General features: G+C 41.9%; 1 protein-coding gene across 6 annotated transcripts in view; it reads left to right on the top strand.

Moving 5' to 3' along the window:
- Nucleotides 1–3366: 3366 nt before the first annotated feature.
- GSS (glutathione synthetase) overlaps nt 3367–24193 on the top strand; it is a 33060-nt gene continuing 12233 nt past the window's right edge. For 3 of the 6 annotated variants that reach the window (XM_027078512.1, XM_027078515.1, XM_027078516.1), the window contains exons 1-6: nt 3386–3453; nt 6164–6298; nt 7078–7155; nt 20928–21073; nt 23381–23456; nt 23759–23898. In XM_027078512.1, coding sequence (XP_026934313.1) covers nt 6170–6298; nt 7078–7155; nt 20928–21073; nt 23381–23456; nt 23759–23898 — 569 coding nt within the window. In that variant the 5' untranslated portion in view covers nt 3386–3453; nt 6164–6169. Of the gene's footprint in view, nt 3454–3582; nt 3691–6163; nt 6371–7077; nt 7156–20927; nt 21074–23380; nt 23457–23758; nt 23899–24193 lie in introns of those variants that run through there. The other 3 variants (XM_027078513.1, XM_027078514.1, XM_027078517.1) reach the window with 3 other exon arrangements.

A 24193-nucleotide genomic window follows, 5' to 3' on the forward strand; every position in this document is an offset into this window, starting at 1 on the left:
AGCCTAGGCTTGGCCAGAGGCCCTTACAGGGGGAAAGGCAACATACAAAGAGACTGACCTCCATTCACACTGCAGTGCAGCCCTCCTTGCCTTTTCCTTAAACTAATTTAGACTCAAATGTCCCCACAAACCCAACAGAGTTTGCAGTGGATTCAGAAGTCAGCTTTGGGAAGCCTGAGCTCGTGGCACATCCCAAGGTACGTGTGTAGGTGCACAATGGCTAAGAGTGTAAAGCTGCATGATCTTCGGCAAGTCAGGGCATTTCTTCAAGCCTCCAAGTCCCCAGCTGTAAAATGGACATGATAACAATACTCACCTCATAGGTTTGTGGTGAAAGTGAGATGACAACTGTAAAGCCAGCAGCCAAGTACCCGGCACTTAACGAGCAGATCAAATAAAGATTAGTCATTGTTAGAAAAAACCCAAAAAACAGATTCCATTTTGAAAGTGAGGGAAGTGGGATTCAGAGAGGTGAGAAGTCTTGCCCATAGTCGCACTGATAGTTTGTGGAGTCAGAATTTGAACTCAGGTCGGAGACATGAAAGGCTCAAGACATCATAAACTCGCTCTGCTCCAAAATCTTCAGCAGGTTCCCTGATGTCCACTAAAGGGAATCTATCCTTGCCATGGAGGGAGGAACCAGCAAAGGCTTGAGGCCAGAAGGACCTCGGGCAAGTTCCCTAATCCTGGGTTCCTTGATCTGGGATCCCTGAGTAGGCCTGAAGAGGTCTCTGAATTCCTCCACATGGTCTGCTAAAAGTTTGCGTCTAATGAAGATTCTCAAAGGAGCCTATGGCCTCAAAAGTAACAAACGACTGACTTGACCTCACTTCCCATGTTTTCTTATCACCCAATGGAGATACAGTACCCACCTGGAAAGGCTGTGAGGGGATCAAATGAGATAGTTTATGAGAAGCACCTGAAACATCCCAAGCTTTCACTTAATGTTGGTTTCCTTCCCTTCCTCCCTCCCCAGCTTATTTCCATCAGTAGGCAAATATTATTGAGTATCTACTATTCCAGGTGCTATGGGTAAAGTGGTGACCAAGACAGATATTGCCCCTGTTTTCATGGAGCTCACATTCTAGTGGAGGGAAACACATAAAATTAATAATTTCAGATACTAGTAAGTGCTATGTAGAAAATACACAGGAAAATGTGACACAGGCTCATCAGGTGGGGATGTCATCTGAGAAGGAAACATCTGAATGACAAGAAGGAGCCACTTACGCCAAGATTTAGAAGAAAAGCATCTGAGCAGAGGGAGCAAGAAAGGCAAAGACTTGCTGGAAACATCTTTGGCCAAGAGCCCCTCACTTCCAGTCCCACCACAAACTGGATCCCCTTGAACAAGTCACATAACTTCTGAGGCTCAACTGCCACATCTACAAAATGGGAATGAAAATACCTTACCTGCCACAATGTGAGAGGACACAACCAAAGGGGTGTTAAGGTCTGGGATCCTCCCCAAATCTCACAAATAGGCACATGATACACGTCATTTGGCACCCATCTTGGAAGAGGAGAACCTGCACAGAGAACCCTGGGTCATGATTTTTTAATTTCATGCTGCCCTAGAAAGAGCTTCCTTTGTTCCTTGTTAGCCCGGTGGACTTTTTCTGGCACCTGGGGCCTATTATAGTAACTGCTGCTTCAGACTCTCCCTTAGGTACAAAAGCAGACAAAAGAGGGACATCATGAAATCACAGTTGTGGCAATAAACAGACCACCTATCCCTTCCTTCCCACCAACAAGATTGGAAAGCTCAGTCTGTCCTGTAGGTAATGTACATACTTTATTATTTTTTTTAATATTTATGTATTTATTTATTTTGGCTGCACTGGATCTTAGTTGCAGCACGTGGGATCTTCGTTGTGGCATGTGGGCTTCTTAGTTGAGGCATGCATGCAGGAGGATCTAGTTCCCCAACCAGGGATCCAGCCTGGTTCGCCTGCATTGGGAGCAAGCAGTCTTACCCACTGGACCACCAGGGAAGTCCCACATACTTTATTTAAGGAGTTGGAACCATCCTGTACCCTGGATTGGGCCGCTGATTTATAATCAGTCGGAGTTCTCTCTCCTAAATATCTCTTTAATCTGTCCCCTTCTCTCCATCTTCTCGGCCCCGCCTCATCATCTCACACCTTAGCTACCTCTGAGATCTCTCTCTGGCCTTGGTCTCCCCACTTACAAACCATTTGCCATGCTGTAACCAGAGCCTAACACACCATGTTTCCCTCTTCCTTAATATCCTTAGACAACTCATTGGACAAATGCTAAACTTCTTAACCTAGCATCCAAGGCTCCCTCCCCAAGACTGAGCTCCTAAAAGCCTGCTCCAACCCCCAGACCCTCCTCAGTATCTACACCAAACTCCTCATTGTCTCTAAAACAAGACTAGCCACATTCAGGATTATTTGCCTTTGCTGTTTCTGCTCCTGCTACTTGGTACACTAGCCCCTTTCCTGCCTCTAACCTCCACCCCTACTTCCTTCACTGTTTACACACACTTACCTGTCCTTCAAGACCCCAAAAGCCTTCCCTACTTCCCCAGAAAAACACTGTTTACCTGTCTACCTTTTTAATCAGAGGTGAAAGCCGGGGCTCTGTCTTATTCATGGTTAATTCCCCAGAGCCCAGACTGATAAATTCAGTTTAATTAAAATTCATATCAGGTGCTTCAGACTGAGAAGAATCCTATCACAATCCAGAAAGAAGGCACAGTTAAAGAACTGGGGAGCTGCCAAGGGGTGAGATGGAGGTAGGGATAAAAAAAACCTGCATTAAAAAAAAAAAACTGCACCAGATCCTGACGCGAGTGATATTGGACATTTTGTGAAACACTGGATCACCCTCAAACGTTCCTAACTTTAAAACTGCTGGAAAAATGAAATTACTTTCCTTTTGCCATTAAGGCTTTTCCTGCAGCTGTCCCAGGGTTGGAGAAATCAGGTGTTCTTTTCTGGGACCCAGCTGGGTTCCAACACTGGTTCAGCCTTTAACGTGTTATGGGACCCTGCGCTGGGCTCTGTCTCTGTCTCTGGGCCTCTATTACCACACCCACTACCACCAACTGTGTGTCCCCAAGGTAGTGACTGTCCCATTCTGAGTATCAGTTTCCTCATCTTGCGTCGGAAGTCAGCAGTTCCGACGCCCTACGAGCTTTAGCTTTTCAAACCCGTAGCTCCCGGCGGCCCCAACACGACTCCTCCCTTCCTTCCCAAGGTGCTGTTCCAAAGCTGTCCTCACACGGACCGCCCCTTCCCGGCCACCGTCCAACTCCGCTGCTCTTTAAGCCCTGCCTGGGGTGGGGTGGGGGGCGGATTGTGCGTGGTGGGGTGGTGGTGGGAGGGGACGCGCAAGCGCGTTGGATCACATCGAGGCCCCGCCCCCTGAAGCTCCGGTGAAGGCGCGAGGGGGCCTGAGTACAGAGAGCGGCAGGACGACGAACGAGTAGGTTGGGGCACGGCAACGGTGGCCGGCAAGGGTCACGTTTCTTCGGGAGGAAGGCCATGAGGGAGGGGTCTGTCAGCGACTGGAGCCCCGGAGACCAGGAGATGTCGCAGCTCATACCCATGGCAGGGACCTAGGAGCTGGTGTCCAGTGAGGGGGTGGGGTTGGTGCTTCTCGATTGCAGATTTCCTAGATCTCCTGACTCCAGATTGTGCTGGTGTCGGGCGCTCGGTGCCGGTGAGACTAGAGCCGGAGTTGTTTTTTTTTTAAACAACAAAAGTGGAAGCGATTAGAACCAAACTTTGCCTCTGGTGGGAGCGAGCGGGCCGTGAGGTGGGGCAGGCCTGGGCAGGAGACCGTGTTGTTGCCCCGGGCCTCACGCAGGCATTGGCCTCGCGCTTGGCTTTTAAGTCCGACCGGGGTTTTCTTGTGGGCGTGTTAAGGCTTTTGGTGATCTGGCTCCAGTATGTCATTAATTCATCATTCTTTCATTTAACATTCATTGAATACTGTAGTAGGCGCTGGAGCTAGAGAAGTGATCAAGACACACTATTCTCAATGATACAGGGGAAATTAATGGGTCGTAGAAAAAAGCCCTGGGCGGGGAACAGGGACGGCTTCTGAAACTAAGTCGTGAGCGGTGGGGATTGTCCTAAAGACAGACGACAGCAAATGCCAAGGCCTGGAAGCGGGAGACTAGCCGGTGTGTCCTGAAGATACATCACTCCGAATCTGTTTCGTGCCTAGGGAAGAGATGGTGGTAGTCGGAACCACGCCTCCTAACGGTGAAGGTGGAGAGAAATTAAGGAATTTAGAGTACTGTATACTGAGATAGAATCCACAGGATTTGGGGAGAATGGGGTGTAGGAAAGACGTATGTACAAGGCTTGGGTGCCTGGGTCGGGTTCATCAAGAGTAGGAGCAGATTTATGGGGAGACAACAACACATTCTATTCTGGTTCTATGGAGACGCTCAGTAAGCAGTTGGATATTCTCCGTTGAAGGTCAGGAAAAGCACTGCAGTGAAGTTATAGATTCGAGTGTCATCAGCAAAACAGAAATAAAGCCACAAGAAGGATTGAGACTGTAGAATGAGAAAAACAAAGGGCCCAATTAGCACTTCTCATAGCAATTATTTTTGTCTTATCTTTCTCTGCGTCCTCAGTCAGGGTCCTGGCATTAGATGCCAATCAGTAAAAACCCAACAGCAGGGGGAGATAATAGAATCCCAGAGTTGTGAAGAGATGGGGGCTAATGGAGGGTCCCATTGCTCTAATGTCAGAGTCACAGGTTCTAGTCTTGGCTCTGCCACCAGGCTGCTGGTTGACCTCTGACAAGTCTTCTACCTGTAAAGTAGGTACAGCCAAAAAAAGAAGCTCCCATGTATAGAGCTTCAAACACTGCTAAGGAACTACACACAGGTTTTTTTTTTTTTTCATTTAATCCACATGGTGACCTTATTTATAAAGGAAGTAATTATTATGGATTCAAACCCAGGTCTGACTGACCTCAGAGCTTTGTTCTCTACTATGACTGCCCTTATCTATGTCTCACCTGACAGGGTTGTTGTCAGGACCCTCTTGAAATCACATGCTCATTCTTTCAAAACATTGTGCTGAGGCCGACAGACTATCATTATTGGTCTAGCACCAGTTCTGTCATGGGGAGTGGGGGATGGAGCTGAATGTGATGGAGGTTACTTGTCATTCTCCAGCTCTCTTCCTGGGACCACTGAGCTGGGCAGCCATGTTCTAATGACTGGTGTTTCCAGATTTTTATCCAGATTTTCTTACACCCCTGGGGCCTGCTGCAAAATCAGTGAGTGTCAAAGTGTGAGTTGGTTCACCCTGTGTGTCTCTGGCAGCCAGTTGGACTCCTCCTATTACATTGGGCACTTGTGTTTCAATTATTTCTATCCTGCTAATATGATTTCTCAAGAATATTTTCTGTCTTTTGGTTCTATGATGATAGATGTCCATACAAGGAATGTAATCATTTCCTGCTAGTGAGTTTGCCTCTGGTTAGCATGAGGGAGGAGTTCACCTTATTTGCATTTAATAGTATTCCACAAAGAGCTCCTTTCCCCCACTCCCACATAATTTATTTGAAACCTGCCGACATGGGTTGTTGGAGCTAGAAGGGAAATTAATAATATATTGCAGCAGTTCCCGTCCCAGGAAAATTTATTAAAAATACAGAGCTTCAGCCCTTCCCTCCCCTCAGACCTCTTGAATCAGAATCTCTAGTAGGGCCCAGGAATCTGTATTCTTTTCCAAGCTCTCCAGAATATTCAGCCGGTTTGGAAACCATGGTCTACCCCAGACCCCTTGTTTCACAGGTAGAGAACCTGCAGCTCTGAGAGGAGAAAGAACTTGCCACGATCACATATGTTTTTAGTGCCTCTTTCTCCAATGGAAAGCATTGGGCTGGGAGTCCAGAGACCCGAGTTCAAGTCCAGGTTTTACTAGTCATTACCTTGGGCAAGTCATTTCATCTCTCTGAGCCTCTGCTTCCTTACTGTGAGAATAAGGTCATCATTGGATTAGGACTCAAAAGAAGGAGTGTCAGTGGAAATGCTTTGTCAAAGCTTTCCATTTTGTGCTCATGGAAATTGTTAAGAACTGCCAGCCAGTGTTCGCTCCCCCGTACCACACTGCCAGTTGCGGGGCCCCAGGCCATCTGTCAGCCCTTCTCTCTCCTTCTGTTGCAGGTCGGGATGGCCACCGGCTGGGGGAGCCTCTTGCAGGATGAACAGCAGCTGGAGGAGCTAGCAAGGCAGGCTGTGGACCGGGCCCTGGCGGAGGGAGTGTTGCTGAGGACCTCACAAGAGCCCAGCTCCTCGGATGTAAGCCCCTGACCCCTCCTCACAGCACTGACCACACTGCTTGGACCCTACTAGGCCCCTGCCAGGCTGGAGGCAGCTCCCTTGGATTATCTTTTTTTTCAATAACTAAAATTGATCTCTAGAAGTATGTAAAGTTAAAAAGCACCACGCTAGAGTAATCAAATTTAAGTCTGGGGCTTGACGTGTGACTTAGGCAAGTTACATAGCCTCTCTCAGCTACAGTTTCTTCAAATATAAAAAGGAATAATAATGGGGACTACCTCATGGAGTTGGTAAGAGAATTAGAAGGTAATTCATGTGAAGCACCTTGCCCAGTAAACTGTTATTTTTTAAGGGCCCCTAGTCACCCTGCCTTCCCTGTAATTAGTTTGTGGTATATCCTTCCAGGTCTTTTTCTGTGCATTTACATACATATATATGTATATAAAGAAATATAGTTGACCCTTGAACAGTGCTGTGGTTAGGGGTGCCAGCCTTCTGCGCAGTTGAAAATCTGCATATAGCTTATAGTCGGCCCTCCATATGTGCGGTTCCTCTGTACCAGAGGTTCAGCATCCGTGGATTCAACCAACCTCAGATTGCGTAGTACTGTAGTATCCACTATTGAAAAACATCTGCGTATAAGTGGACTTGTGCAGTTCAAACCCATGTTGTTCAAGGGTCAACTGTATATAGTTTTTAAAAGACAAATTGGATGATATATATTATGCTGTGATATATTTTTGTTTTCTTTTCATTTAACAATCTGTCTTGAACTCTTTCCAACTCCCTCCATAAAGGTCAGCTTCATTCTGATGCATAGGATTCCAAGTGTGAATGGATCACAGTTTAGCTTTCCTCTATTGATGGCTATTCTGGTAATTTCTAACGTTTTATGACTACAAATAGCCCTACAGGGAACGTCCACGTACATGCCTGTTTGGGCACCTGTATGTTTCTCTAGGGTTGGTACATAAAAGTAGAACTGCTTAGTCTAAACCACATCTTTAAAAAATCTCATCCTTTAAAAAAGAAAAACTTTTAATTTTCAGGCTTCAAAATTCAAAGGGTATAAGAGTTTACAGTTTAACTCTCCCTTCCACATTCCCTAGCCACTCAGTTCTCCCTCCCTGAAGGCAACCATGTTTTAGTATTCTTGTTTATTCTTTTAGTTAGTTTACTCATAACAAGAAAATACGTATATATTCCTTTTCCCCATTTTTTACACAAAGAAGCATATTAGACAAGCTCTTCTAGCCTTAACATATACCTTATGATTATCCACATTAGTAACTAAGCCACATACTTTTTTTTAAAACCAATTTGTAGATTTATTTATTTATTTATTTATGGCTGCTTTGGGTCTTCGTTGCTGCACGCAGGCTTTCTCTAGTTGCTGTGACTGGGGGCTACTCTTCGTTGTGGCACGCGGGCTTCTCATTATGGTGGCTTCTCTTGTTGCAGAGCATGGGCTCTAGGCACGTGGGCTTCAGTAGTTGTGATACACAGGCTCAGTAGTTGTGGCTTGCGGGCTCTAGAGCACAGGCCCGGTAGTTGTAGTGCACGGGCTTAGTTGCTCTGCGGCATGTGGGATGTGGGATCCTCCCGGACCAGGGGTCGAACCTGTGTCCCCTGCATTGGCAGGTGGATTCTTAACCACTGCGCCACCAGGGAAGTCCCAAGCCACATACTTTTTTTACCAAGCCACATACTATTTTGTCTCTGTGTGCCCAGAACCTAGTTAAGGGCCTGATAGAGAGTCCAAATTCAATAACTTTACTGAGGCCCAAGTGAATGAGAATGGCTGTCACCTAAGGTAGGCTGATACTATAAAAAGTCTGCCTCTGGCTTTGGGAATATACTTGCATGGTTTGCGAACTTCAGATTTTGTGAACTTCTTGTGTGAACCCATGATGAAGTACCTTCCACTCCGAGATTTTATTTCTTCTGTTAATCAATAGGTATTGTGTGCAGGTCCAACAGCTGGTCCTTCTGGAAGTCAGTGGAGCCTAGAAAAGGCACAGTCCTCAGTGAGATTTCCAGTCCAGAGAAAAAAGACAGGAAATGTGTGTATGTGTATGTATGTGTAGGGGATTTCATTCCAAATCTTTACCAGGTGCCTGTTCTATGCCCGGCCATTCTAGGCACTGAAGACACAGGTGAGTCAGCCAGAGGCTCTGACCTCTGGAGCTCATGGTCTAGCTGGAGAATTTACCACAAGACAAAATTAAATAATATCAGTTCTGGAGACTTCCATGGTGGTCCACTGGTTAAGACTTCACCTTCCAATGTAGGGGGTACGGGTTCGATCCCTGGTCGGGGAGCTAAGATACCATATGCCTCATGGCCAAAAAAACAAAACATAAAACAGAAGCAATATTGTAACAAATTCAATAAAGACTTTAAAAATGGTCCACATCAGGGGCTTCCCTGGTGGCTCAGCGGTTGAGAGTCCGCCTGCCGATGCAGGGGACACGGGTTCGTGTTCCGGTCCAGGAGGATCCCACATGCCGCGGAGTGGCTGGGCCTGTGAGCCATCGCCGCTGAGCCTGCGCATCCGGAGCCTGTGCTCCACGGCGGGAGGGGCCCCAGCAGTGAGAGGCCTGCGTACCGGAAAAAAAAAAAAAAAAAAAAGGTCCACATCAAAAAAAGTCTTTAAAAAAAAATAATAATGTCAGTTCTATGACTGAGTATTTACTACCTGCCAGGCACTATTATAAACATTTTGGAATCTCTAACTCATTTAATCCTCACCACAGCAGAGATGAGGAAACCAAGGCCCAGAGAAGTTAAGTAACTTCCCAGAGGTCATTTAAATGGTGTTATAATTGGCAGAGCCAGAATTCAAATCCAAGGAGTTTGCCTCCTGAGTCCATGCTCTGAAATTACATTTTTTACTGCCTCTCCTAGGATACTGTATAGGACACCTGGAAGAAGGATCAATTCATTAGTAGTATTTGAACTATATCTTAAAAGACAAATCACAGAAAGGAACAGCATAGCAGAGGCCCCAAAGAAGGAAAAGGCAAAACATGTTCAAGAGAATGCAGCTGAATGCAGGGGACATAAGTGGATATAGTGGGAAAGAGTCAGGCCAAAGTCAGACAGCCAAGAGGCTTTGGGTACTGGGCAGAAGAAGAGTGTGAACTTTATCCTGTAGATCAGGCCTACAGACCAGCCACGTGCAGATTAAATTGTTGGCTTCTGCAGTGTTTAGAGAGTTAATTTATTTTTTAAAATACATGACCAGGGTACAAAATTCAAAAGGGTATTCAGTGTAGAATAAGTCCTTCCTCCAGTAATGGTTTTTCCTCCCCAGAGGCAAGCATTGTTAACAGGTTTTTCACCAGATTGTCTTTAAAAAGTCAGAGCCAACATTTTTTTTTATTGAAGTACAGTTGACTTACAATATTGTGTTAGTTTCAGGTGTACAGCATAGTGTTTCAGTATTTTTGCAGATTATACTCCATTATAGGTTATTACAAGGGAATGGGTATAATTACCTCTGCTATACAGTATATTCTTGTTGCTTATCTATTTTATATATAGTAGTTTGTTTCTGTTAATTCCATACCCCTAATTTGTCCCTCCCCACTTTGGTAACCACATATAGAAACCCCTTTGTTTTCTATATCTGTGAATCTGTTTTGCATATACATTCATTTGTATTATTTTTTAGAGTCTATAAATAAGTGACATTATACAGTATGCTGATATCATACTGACTTATTTCACTAAGCATAATATCTCCACTTTGTTGCAAATGGCAGAATTTCATCCGTTTTATTGCTGAGTAGTATTCCATTGAATATATATACCATATCTTCTTTATCCATTCATCTGTTGATAGATACTTAGGTTACTTCCGTATCTTGGCTATTATAAATAGTGTTGCTGTGAACATTAAGGTGTATGTTTCTGAATTAGTGTTTTCATTTTCTTCGGATATATAGCCAGGAATGGAATTGCTGGATCATATGGTAGTTCTGTTTTCAGTTTTTTGAATAACCTCCATACTGTTTTCTATACTGGCTGAAACAATTTACATTCCCACCAACACTGTATGAGGGTTCCCTTTTCTCCACATCCTCTCCAACATTTGTTATTTGTAGTCTTTTTGATGATAGCCATTCTGACAGGTGTGAAGTGATATCTCATTGTAGTTTTGATTTGCACTTCTCTAATTAGTGATCTTGAGCATCTTTTCATGTGCCTGTTAGCCATCTGTATGTCTTCTTTGAAGAAATGTCTATTCAGGTTTTCTGCTCATTTTTTGATTGGGTTTTTTTTTTTTTTTGATATTGAGTTATATGAGCTGTTTGTATATTTTGGATATTAACCCCATGTCAGTCGCATCATTTGCACATACCTTCTACCATTCCGTAGGTTGTCTTTTCATTTTGTGTTACATCAAAGAGTGTTCCACCTGTGTTCTCTTCTAGGAATTTTATGGTTTCAGGTCTTACATTTAGGTTTTTAAACCATTTTGAGTTTATTTTTGAATATGGTATGAGGGAATGTTCTAATCTCATTGTTTTACATTTGGCTGTGCAGTTTTCCCAGCACCACTTATTGAAGAGACCATCTTTTCTTCATTGCATATTCCTGCTTCCTTTGTGGTAGATTAATTGACCATAGGTGCATGGGTTTATTTCTGGCTCTGTATTCTGTTCCATTGATCTATGTGTCTGTTTTTCTAACAATACCACACTGTTCTGATTACTCTAGCTTTGTAGTATAGTCTGAAGTCTGAGAGGGTTTTACCTCCAGCTTTGTTCTTTTTTCTCAGGATTGCTTTGCAATTCAGGGTCTTTTATGGTTCCATATATATTTTAGGATTATTTGTTCTAGTTCTGTGAAAAATGTCATGGGTGTTTGGATAGGGATTGCATTAAGTCTGTAGGTTGCTTTGGGTAGTATGGCCATTTTAACAATATTAATTCTTCCAATCTAAGAGGATGGGCTATCTTTCCATTTCTTTGAATCATCTTCAGTTCCCTCCATCAATGTTTTTATAGTTTTTAGAGTTTAAGTCTTTTACCTTTTTGGTTAAATTTATTGCTAGGGATTTTATTTTTTTTGAGATTTTAAACAGGATTATTTTTTACTTTCTCTTTCTGATATTTCATTATTATTATGTAGAAATGCAACAGATTTCTGTATATTAATCTTGTATCCTGCTATCTTGCTGAATTCATTTATTAGTTCTAATAGTTTTGGGGTGGAGACTTTAGGGTTCTCCATATAACGTATCATGTCATCTGCAAATAGTGATAGTTTTACCTCTTCACTTCCAATTTGGATACCTTTTATTTCTTTTTCTTGTCTGATTGCTGTGGGTAGGACTTCCAATACTAGGTTAAATAGAAACAGTGAGAGTGGGCATACTTGTTCCTGAATTTAGCAAGAAGGGTTTCAGCTTTTCATTGTTGAGTATTACGTTGGCTGTGGGTCTGTCATAAATGGCCTTTATTATGTTGAGGTATGTTCCCTGTATACCCACTTTGATGAGTTTTTATCATGAATGGATGTTAAATTTTGTGAAATGTGTTTTTTGTGGCTATTGAGATGGTCATGTGATTTTTATCCTTCCTTTTGTTAATGTAGTGTATCACATTGATTGATCTGTGAATGTAGAACCATCCTTGTGACCCTGGAATAAATCCAGCTTGATCATGGGGTATGATCCTTTTTATGTATTGTTGGATCCAGTTTGATAATATTTTGTTGAGAATTTTTGCATCTATATTCATCAAAGATATTGGCCTGTAATTTTCTTTATTTGTAGTGTCTTTGTCTGGTTTTGGTATCAGTGTAATGGTGACCTTGTAGAATGAATTTGGGAGTGCTCCAGTCTCTTCAATTTTTTGGAATAGTTTGAGAAAGATAGGTATTTGTTCTTCTTTGTATGTTTGGTGGAATTTCCCTGTGAAGCCATCCAGTCCTGGACTTCTGTTTGCTGGGAGTATTTTTATTACAAATTCAATTTCACTTCTAGTGATTGCTCTGTTCAAGTTGTTTCTTCTTGATTCAGTCTTGGCAGGCTGTATATTTCAAGAAATTTGTCTGTTTCTTCTATGTTGTCCAATTTGTTGGCATATGACTGTTCATAGTATTCTCTTATGATTTTTTATATCTCTGTGGTGTCAGTTGTTATTTCTCCTCTTTCATTTCTTATTTTGTTTATTCAACATTTTTTAAAATCATGAAATTAAAAAAAAAAACTCTAAATACCCAGCTTACCTTGAAAAATCAGGTCATTTGGCAATCCTGGCTCACTTTCCTCATGGCAGCAATTGGCTAGAGTGGAGTTATGACTGCCCCCTTTAGATAAGATGGGGTTCTTACTTCTGTCACTCTCTGTTGTATTGTTTTCCTGGCTGTGAAGATGAGTGTTTATTGCCATGCATGTGCTATAGTTTTTCTTATAATAGAAGAATATGACTCTATGTCTGTGTGTCTATCGAAGGTGAAAAGACTGTGTTTCAGCCTTTAGCCTATGGACAGCAGAAAACAGCGCTATACTATTGATCCCAAATCCAAGTGGGCATAATGAGTCACGTGGACAGAGGCAGAAGAAGTCTTAACAGAAAAACTCTTTGGGAGTTTTTCATGCCACATGAGATTTGTTGGAGGAGTCAGAGTTCTGAGCTTTAAAACCAAGGAAATACCCCTGCAGTTTTCACACATGTGTTCAGTGTATTAAGTCACCCCTTACATATGTGCAGTATTTCCCACTCTAACTCCTAAAGGCTTCAAGCTGAAAAAAACCTTACTCTCACAAACACCCTTCCTTAATTTTGTCTTAAATTGATGCTGAGGATGGCAATTTAGGAATTATTTTGAAAATTTTAATTGGATTTACATTAATTACCTGACATTTCTACTTTTAGAAATTTATGAACCTTCTCACACACAAAATACCTAGAATGTATATTCTAGGATGTTCACGGAAACATCAAGGTGTAATGGAGGAAACAAAGGAAACCACCTTGATGTTCATAATAGAAAGCTAGATTCAATAAATTATGGTATATACAAAGAATGGAATACTATACCACCATTAAAAAGAATGAGAGAGACCTTCAATATGGCGGAGGAGTAAGACGTACAGATCACCTCCCTCCCCACAAATACATCAGAAATACATCTACATGTGGAACAACTCCCACAAAACACCTACTGAACACTGGCAGAAGACCTCAGACTTCCCAAAAGATATATATATTTTTTTCCTTTTTCTCTTTTTGTGAGTGTGTATGCTTCTTTGTGTGATTTTGTCTGTATAGCTTTGCTTTTACCATTTGTCCTAGGGTTCTGTCTGTCCATTTTTGTTTTTCATTTTTTTTTCTTAGTATAGTTTTTAGCGCTTGTTATCATTGGTGGATTTGCTTTTTGATTTAGTTGTTCTCTTCTTTCTTCCTTTTTTTTCTTTTTTTGAAATTTTTTTAATTTTTAATATATTTTTTTATTTTAATAACTTTATTTCATTTCATTTTATTTTATTTTCTCTTTCTTTTTTCTCCCTTTTCTTCTGAGCCATGTGGCTGACAGGGTCTTGGTGCTCCGACCAGGTGTCAGGCCTGTGCCTCTGAGGTGGGAGAGCCGAGTTCAGGACATTGGTCCACCAGAGACCTCCTGGCTCCACGTAATATCAAACGGCGAAAGCTATCTCAGAGTTCTCCATCTCAATGCTAAGACCCAGCTCCACTCAATGACCAGCAAGCTACAGTGCTGGACACCCTATGCCAAACAACTAGCAAGACAGGAACACAACCCCACCCATTAGCAGAGAGGCTGCCTAAAATTATAGTAAGGTCACAGACACCCCAAAACACACCACCGGACGTGGTCCTGACCATCAGAAAGACAAGATCAAGCCTCATCCACCAGAACACAGGCACCAGTCCCCTCCACCAGGAAGCCTACACAACCCATTGAACCAACCTTAGCCACTGGGAGCAGACACCAAAAACAACGGGAAGTATGAACCTGCAGCCTGCGAAAAGGAGACCCCAAACACCGTAAATTAAGCAAAATGAGAAGACAGAGAAACACACAGAAGATGAAGAAGCAATGTAAAATCCCACCAGACCAAACAAATGAAGAGGAAATAGGCAGTCTACCTGAAAAAGAATCCAGAGTAATGATAGTAAAGATGATCCAAAATCTTGGAAATAGAATGGAGAAAATACAAGAAACATTTAACAAGGACCTAGAAGAACTAAAGAGCAAACAAACAATGATGAACAACACAATAAATGAAATTAAAAATTCTCTAGAAGGAGTCAATACCAGAATAACTGAGGCAGAAGAATGGATAAGTGGCCTGGAAGATAAAATAGTGGAAAGGGACTTCCCTGGTGGTGCAGTGGTTGGGAATCCACCTGCCAATGCGGGGGACACGGGTTCAAGCCCTGGTCTGGGAGGATCCCACAAGCTGTGGAGCAGCTGGGCCCATGCACCACTACTACTGAGCCCGTGCACCACAAAAGAGAGTAGCCCCTGCTCGCTACAACTGGAGAGAGCCTGCGCGAAGCAATGAAGCCCCAACGCAGCCAAAAATAAATAAATAAATAAATTTATTTTTTTAAAAAATAGTGGAAATAACTACGACAGAGCAGAATAAAGAAAAAAGAATGAAAAGAATTGAGGACAGTCTCAGAGACCTCTGGGACAACATTAAACACACTAACATTCGAATTATAGGGGTCACAGAAGAAGAAGAGAAAAAGAAAGGGACTGAGAAAATATTTGAACAGATTATAGTTGAAAACTTCCCTAATATGGGAAAGGAAATAGTCAATCAAGTCTGGGAAGCCCAGAGAGTCCCATACAGGATAAATCCAAGGAGAAACATGCCAAGAAACATATTAATGAAACTATCAAAAATTAAATACAAAGAAAAAATATTAAAAGCAGCAAGGGAAAAACAACAAATAACATACAAGGGAATCTCCATAAGGTTAACAGCTGATCTTTCAGCAGAAACTCTGCAAGCCAGAGGGAGTGGCAGGACATATTTAAAGTGATGAAAGAGAAAAACCTACAACTAAGATTACTCTACCCAGCAAGGATCTCATTCAGATTCAGTGAAGAAATTAAAACTTTACAGACAAGCAAAAGCTAAGAAAATTCAGCACCACCAAACCAGCTTTACAACAAATGCTAAAGGAACTTCTCTAGGAAACACAAGAAAAGAAAAAGACCTACAATAACAAACCCAAAACAATTAAGAAAATGGTCATAGGAACATACATATCAATAATTACCTTAAATGTAAATGGATTAAATGCTCCAACCAAAAGACACAGACTGGCTGAATGGATTTAAAAACAAGACCCATATATATACTGTCTACAAGAGACCCACTTCAGACCTAGGGACACATACAGACTGAAAGTGAGGGGATAGAAAAAGATGTTCCATGCAAATGGAAATCAAAAGAAAACTGCAGTAGTGATTCTCATATCAGACAAAATAGACTTTAAAATAAAGATGATTACAAGAGACAAAGAAGGACACTACATAATGATCAAGGGGTCAATCCAAGAAGAAGACATAACAATTATAAATATTTATGCACCCAACATAGGAGCACCTCAATACATAAGGCAAATGCTAACAGCCATAAAAGGGGAAATCAACAGTACCACAATCATAGTAGGGGACTTTAACACCCCACTTTCACCAATGGACAGATCATCCAAAAGGAAAATAAATAAGGAAACACAAGCTTTAAGTAATACATTAAACAAGATGGACTTAATTGATATTTATAGGACATTCCATCCAAAAACAACAGAAAAACTTTCTTCTCAAGTGCTCATGGGAAATCCTCCAGGATAGATCATATCTTGGGTCACAAATCAAGCCTTGGTAAATTTAAGAAAATTGAAATCATATCAAGTATCTTTTCCAACCACAGCACTATGAGACTAGATATCAATTACAGGAAAAAAATCTGTAAAAAATACAAAAACATGGAGGCTAAACAACACACTACTAAATAACCAAGAGATCACTGAAGAAATCAAAAAATACCTAGAAACGAATGACAATGAAAGCATGACGACCCAAAACCTATGGAATGAAGCAAAAGCAGTTCTAAGAGGGAAGTTTATAGCAATACAATCCTACCTCAAGGAATAAGAAACATCTCAAGTAAACAACCTAACCTTACACCTAAAGCAATTAGAGAAAGAAGAACAAAAAGCCCCCAAAGTTAGCAGAAGGAAAGAAATCATAAAGATCAGATCAGAAATAAATGAAATAGAAACAAAGAAAACAATAGCAAAGGTCAATAAAACTAAAAGCTGGTTCTTTGAGAAGATAAACAAAATTGATAAGCCATTAGCCAGACTCATCAAGGAAAAAAAGGGAGAAGACTCAAATCAATAGAATTAGAAATGAAAAAGGAGAAGTAACAACTGACACTGCAGAAATACAAAGGATCATGAGAGATTACTACAAGCAACTATATGCCAATAAAATGGACAACCTGGAAGAAATGGACAAATTCTTAGAAAAACACAACCTTCTGAGACTGAACCAGGAAGAAATAGAAAAATATAAACAGACCAATTGCAAGCACTGAAATTGAGACAGTGATTAAAAATCTTCCAAAAAACAAAAGCCCAGGACCAGATGGCTTCACAGGCGAATTCTATCAAACATTTAGAGAAGATCTAACATCTATCCTTCTCAAACTCTTCCAAAATATAGCAGAGGGAGGAACACTCCCAAACTCATTCTACGATGTCACCATCACCCTGATACCAAAACCAGACAAAGATACTACAAAAAAAGAAAATTACAGACCAATATTTCTGATGAATATAGATGCAAAAATCCTCAACAAAATACTAGCAAACAGAATCCAAAAATACATTAAAAGGATCATACACCATGATCAAGTGAGATTTATCCCAGGGATGCAAGGATTCTTCAATATATGCAAATCAATCAATGTGATACACCATATTAACGAATTGAAGAATAAAAACCATATGATCATCTCAACAGATACAGAAAAAGCTTTTGGCAAAATTCAACACCATTTATTGTAAAAAAAACTCTCCAGAAAGTGGGCATAGAGGGAACCTACCTCAATATAATGAAGGCCATATACGACAAACCCACAGCAAACATCATTCTCAATGGTGGAAAAATGAAAACATTTCCTCTAAGATCAGGAACAACAGAAGGATGCCCACTCTCAACACTATTATTCAACATGGTTTTGGAAGTCCTAGCCACAGCAATCAGAGAAGAAAAAGAAATAAAAGAAATCCAAATCAGAAAAGAAGATGTAAAGATGTCACTGTTTGCAGATGACATGCTACTATGCATAGAGAATCCTAAAGACTCTACCAGAAAACTGCTAGAGCTAATCAATGAATTTGGTAAAGTAGCAGGATACAAAATTAATGCACAGAAATCTCTTGCATTCCTATACACTAATGATGAAAAATCTGAAAGAGAAATTAAGGAAACACTCCCATTTACCATTGCAACAAAAAGAATAAAATACCTAGGAATAAACCTACCTAAGAAGACAAAAGACCTCTATGCAGAAAACTATAAGACACTGATGAAAGAAATTAAAGATGATACAAACAGATGGAGAGATATACCATGTTCTTGGATTGGAAGAGTCAACATTGTGGAAATGACTATACTACCTAAAGCAATCTACTGATTCAGTGCAATCCCTGTCAAACTACCAATGGCATTTTTCACAGAACTAGAACAAAAAATTTCACAATTTGTATGGAAACACAAAAGACCCTGAATAACCAAAGCAATTTTGAGAAAGAAAAATGGAGCTGGAGGAATCAGGCTCCCGGACTTCAGACTACTACAAAGCTACAGTAATCAAGACAGTATGGTACTGGCACAAAAACAGAAATATAGATCAATGGAAGAGGATAGAAAGGCCGGAGATAAACCCACACACATATGGTCACCGTATTTTTGATAAAATATACAAAATGAATATACAGTGGAGAAAAGATAGCCTCTTCAATAAGTTGTGCTGGGAAAACTGGACAGCTACATGTAAAAGAATGAAATTAGAACACTTCCTAACACCACACATAAAAATAAACTCATAATGGATTGAAGACCTAAATATAAGGCCAGACAGTATAAAACTCTCAGAGGAAAACATAGGCAGAACACTCTATGACATAAATCACAGCAAGATCCTTTTTGACCCACCTCCTAGAGAAATGGAAATAAAAACAAAAATAAACAAATGGGACCTAATGAAACTTAAAAGCTTTTGCACTGCAAAGGAGAACATAAATAAGATGAAAAGACAAACCTCAGAATGGGAGAAAATATTTGCAAATGAAGCAACTGACAAAGGATAAATCTCCAAGATTTACAAGCAGCTCATGCAGCTCAATAACAAAAAAACAAACAACCCAATCCAAAAATGGGCAGAAGACCTAAATAGACATTTCTCCAAAGAAGAGATACAGATTGCCAACAAACACATGAAAGGATGCTCAACATCACTAACCATTAGAGAAATGCAAATCCAAACTACAATGAGGTATCACCTTGCACCTGTCAGAATGGCCATCATCAAAAAATCTACAAACAATAAATGCTGGACAGGGTGTGGAGAAAAGGGAACCCGCTTGCACTGTTGGTGGGAATGTAAATTGATACAGCCACTATGGAGAACAGTATGGAGGTTCCTTAAAAAACTAAAAATAGAGCTACCATATGACCCAGAAATCCCACTACTGGGCATATACCCTGAGGAAACCATAATTCAAAAAGCAACCTAAGTGTCCATCGACAGATGAATGGATAAAGAAGATGTGGCACATATATACAATGGAATATTACTCAGCCATAAAAAGAAACGAAATTGAATTATTTGTAGTGAGGTGGATGGACCTAGAGTCTGTCATACAGAGTGAAGTAAGTCAAAAAGAGAAAAACAAATACCGTATGCTAACACATATATATGGAATCTTAAAAAAAAAAAAAAAGGTTCTGAAGAACCTAGGGGCAGGACAGGAATAAAGACACAGACGTAGAGAATGGATTTGAGGACACAGGGAGTGGGAAGGGTAAGCTGGGACGAAGTGAGAGAGTGGCATGGACATATTTACACTACCAAATGTAAAATAGATAGCTAGTGGGAAGCAGCCGCATATCACAGGGAGATCAGCTTGGTGCTTTGTGTCCACATAGAGGGATTGGGACAGGGAGGGTGGGAGGGAGACGCAAGAAGGAGGAGATATGGGGATATATGTATATGTATAGCTGATTCACGTTGTTATAAAGCAGAAGCTAACACACCATTGTAAAGCAATTATACTCCAATAAAGATGTTAAAAAAATAAAATAAAAATAATGAGAGTGCTCTATTTGAATGTATTCGGAAGTGTCTCTGAAATATTTATAAAGCTAAGGACAGAACAATGTATGTATTATATGCTTGTGTGTGTGTAAAAAGAGAAAATATGTATGTATACGTATACATTAGTCTAGAAGGATATGTGAGACACTAGTATACCATTTGCCTCTGGAGAGGAGAACTGGGTCATTGGGGCTAGGGTGGGAGTGAGATGTACTTTTCACTATGCATCCTTGTGTCTTTTTTGATTTTATATCATGTGTTTGTATTATCCATTCAAATTAATAATTTTTAAAAAAATAAATATATAAATGCCAAGTTCTAACACCCTTAACTCATACTATAATAATGACAAGCATATTAACTCAGAGGTTAGACTCAGGAATGCTTCATAATATAAGCACAAAGTCATAATATAAGTCACAAAGTCATCTTACCTTCTGTTACCCAAGTTCTAGTTCATTTGTTGTTGGAAATCTCAGAATGCATTATCCCCTTCTAAAAATAGTATTCTAGATGGTATTTGGGTTTCCTGGCTCTGCCAAAGTCCAGAGAACTCAGAATGCAGCTGAACTCCAGGCCTGGCAACCTGGGTCACCAACTCCAATACTGGGGGGAAACCACTCCTGGCTTCTTCTCTGGAGACCAGAGTCCACTTCTGCTGCAGCCCTACCTGCAGGACTCTCCCTCTCCCCCAACCAGAAGGCAAGGGGACTGGGCTTGGATATGAACTGGCTAAGAGTGTGTGTGTGTGTGTGCGTGTGCGTGTGCGTGTATGGTGGTTGTTGTTTAGTAACATTCATGGTTCAAATCCCAGTGTCACATATTAGCTTTATATAATTTTGGACACGTTACTTAACCTCTCTGAGACTTAGTTCCCTTATTTATTTATTAGGTACAGATAATAATAGTATCTTTCTCATAGGGTTAAATGATGAATCCACGTAAAGTATTTAAAACAGTGCTGAGCACACAGTCAGTGCTCAATAATTTTTTGGTTGATTTGTCTTCTAGACTTTGTAATATTTTATCTCTTTACATTAAAAAGAAAAAAAATGATCAGAAGCAAAATGGCCAAAACCAAAGTCTGCAAGTTCTCTTTATACCCATTCCTCGTCCTGTTCTCCTCCCTCCCTTCCCAGAGGTAACCACTATTCTGTAGTTTGTGTGTCCTCAGTAAATGTAGGGCACCCTTTCCGTGGGGTTATGTTTGCAGGAAGACAACCCATTCACAGGTGTTCTACCCGTGCGCACTCTTTCCTCAATCAGGTGGTGAGCTACGCCCCATTCACACTCTTCCCCTCACTGGTCCCGAGTGCCTTGCTGGAGCAGGCCTATGCTGTACAAATGGACTTCAACCTGCTGGTGGATGCTGTCAGCCAGAACGCTGCCTTTCTGGAGCAAACTCTCTCCAGGTACAGGGCAGTGGGGCTTCGGGGGCTGTGAGGTGCTAGAACCAAGAGACTGGAAGACTGGGGAGTCATGAGCTATTACTCAGGCAGGTGACTTGGTGGGGTGGGGGACAGGTACTCCCCAGGAGAAACAAACATTTGTAGAATAGAAGTTAGGAGACCTGGCTTCTAACCCTGGCTCTACCACTTATTTATATGGCCTCAAGCAAGTTCCTCTCTTTCTCTGGGCCTCAATTTCTTCATCTGTAAAATGGGAGGTTGGCCTAAATCTAAGGTCCCTTCCAACACTGACATTTTTGATTCTCTGACCCTCGACCCCCCTGCTTTGAAGACTGAAATTTCCATTTGTAATTAGGGAGAGTCAACCTAGTTTGAGAGAAAACAGAGGGCAGGAGGGGTTATGGGTTTAAAGTCAGATTTCCTACTTCTCTTAAGCAGTGGCCCTTTCTTGTCACTTCAGGCCTCTTATCTCTGGGTGGGACGGGGTGCAGACTGGGCCACACCCAGTTCACGAGGATACAAAACCCCTGAAATGACTCACTCTATACCCCCTCTCTGTCTCTTCTCCCTTGATCTTTTTTCCCCTTGAGGCCCTGGGGCAAGGGAAATTTCTTTATTTTAGAATTAAGTTAGAATTAAATATATGTGTGTGTGTGTGTGTGTGTGTGTGTGTGTGTGTGTGTGTGTATATGATTGCATGTCTCATTAATTTTTCAAAATCTTTTTTAAAAAAAATATTTATTTATTTGGCTGCACTGGGTCTTCGTTGCGGCATGCGGGATCCAGTTCCCCAACCAGAGATCAAACCCGGGTCCCCTGCATTGGGAGCTCGGAATCTCAACCGCTGGCCCACCAGCGAAGTCCCCACAAAATCTTTTAAAAATGTGCACATTGGTGTGAGGGTGAAAACGAGAAGGGTTCATAATGGTAAGAAGTTTGGAAACCTTGACTTGGAGCTAAAAACCCACTGAGTCCTGAATGTACAAACCTTTCCACCACCTTTTCTTCAGATCTTTCTCGGGATGGGCCCAGCTTTTGTACCTGTGATTCTAGATTGTGGGAAATATGAGCAGCCTGATTTATGACCTTTATCCTAAAGCTGCAGTTATGTGTAAGACCTTCCCTGCAGCCCATCTCTGCAACCCCTGTCTTCCCTATTACCCTCTCCTCTGAAATACACACAAACCCTAGCTTGTAAGGGTGAAAAGGCCCAGGGTCACATGAGCTAGAATAGCAGCCTAGGAGAGTCCCAGCTTAGGGACTCTCCTCTTCACCAAGGGCTGCGGAACCCCATGAGAGCTGACTGGGGAGAGAGGAACTTCAGGGCAGGCCTGAGCTACATGGGCTCAGTGGGGTCCCTGTAACAAGGTGAGCCTGAGAGTTAGGCTTGAGCAGGCATGCAGAGACCACCCTGAATCTTGAGAGGCAACAAGTTAGTTACCTGTGGGTGTTTCTTCCTAAGGCTCCAGAAAACCATACTGGCTGGGTCCTACCTCATGCCACATGTCACAGTAGCACACTGGGCCATGATGATGAGCTAGCAGAGACATGGTCCCCATCCTCATGTGGTTTATAGTCAAATAGGAGAGACAATACTAGTCATCACACAAATAAAATGGAAAATTACAACTGCAATCAGTGCTATAAAGGAGAGGTCCACAGTGCTATGAGAGTGCACACCAGGGGGATCTGACCCAGGTAGGGAAGGCTTCCTTGAGGAAATCACATCATATAAGGACTGGTTGAAGAAAAAAATTAGGATGTTTAGCTTGAGTCAGAAAAACCTTTTGGGGCACAGGGCATAACTGCTGTCTTCTAATCTCTGAGTGCTGCCATGGAAGAGGTGGAAAAGACTTGTCCTGGGAGGTCCCAGAACATAGGGGAAGCTACGGAGAGTTAATGTTAGGTCAACTAGAAAGCTTACCAACTACACAATGGTCATATCGTATGCCAGTTTTGAATTCTTCTTGGGAGCACACACTATGTTCAATTCTGTACATGTAATATCTCATTTACTCTTCACTACAACCCTCTGTTATAAATATAATTATATTCCTCTTCATTTTACAGATGAGCAAACTGAAGCATAGAGGTGATATGATTGAGGTTGCCCAATAGTGAGTGGTAGAGCTGGGATTTGAACCCAAGCCATCTGGCTCTAAAGCTGGGTTCTAAACCATTGTTCTCTACAGGGTTGGTGTGGATGTTCAATTTTGAGCCAGTAGACCCAGAGAGGATTCAGGAGACAATGGAAATCCTTGACCTTTAATGTTTGATGTAGCCTAGAAAATACTCTCTTTCCTCTTTCAGCACCATCAAAAGGGACAACTTTACTGCTCATCTCTTTGACATCCACAAGCAAGTCCTGAAAGAGGGCATTGCCCAGGTAACCATTCCCCACTTCACCCCAGTCTGGGACCTGCCCCTCCCATCTCGTTCTCTCTTTTTTTTTTTTAACCAGAAGAATTTGGCCTAGTCCCTGAGCTCATGGGAATCTGCCTCTCATTGGTCCCCACTGGGTTTATACATTAGTGGCCAATCCTGGAATGTCCCAAAGAATGATTCCACTGGGTTTGGGAGTGTTAGCTGGCACCTTTGCTTAGAGTTCATGGTACCTGTCTGCTCTGTGGCTAGGCCCTCAGAGTCAGCCCCTGGGCAAATGTCCTCAGCCTTCAGTTTTCCCCACAGACGGTGTTCCTGGGCCTGAATCGCTCAGACTACATGTTCCAGCGCAACACAGATGGCTCTGCAGCCCTGAAACAGATTGAAATCAACACCATCTCTGCCAGCTTTGGGGGCCTAGCCTCCCGGACCCCTGCTGTGCATCGGTGGGTCCCTTGGGCAATCCTGGGCACACTAGTGAGGTCTCAGCCTGATGAGCCTACAATCATAGGTGGGGGCAGGGATCTCCAATGCTGACTGTGCCTTCCTGGGCCTTGGGTCATGTGTTTCCACCTCGTAGCAGTTTCCACTTGTAATTAAGTCTTGGTGTGTCAGAAAAAGAAGGAACCTCAGGGTTCATCCGGTCCTGCCCCTTCATTGTACAAGTTAGTATTCCAGGCAGAAGGAACAGTATCTGTGAGGGTCCTGAGGTAAGAAAGAAGCCTGAAAGGAGGTCAGAAT

This window comes from Aethalodelphis obliquidens, unplaced genomic scaffold, assembly GCF_003676395.1.
Source record: "Aethalodelphis obliquidens isolate GAN/ISIS:26980383/991018 unplaced genomic scaffold, ASM367639v1 scaffold42, whole genome shotgun sequence".
Taxonomy (NCBI): Eukaryota; Metazoa; Chordata; class Mammalia; order Artiodactyla; family Delphinidae; genus Aethalodelphis; species Aethalodelphis obliquidens.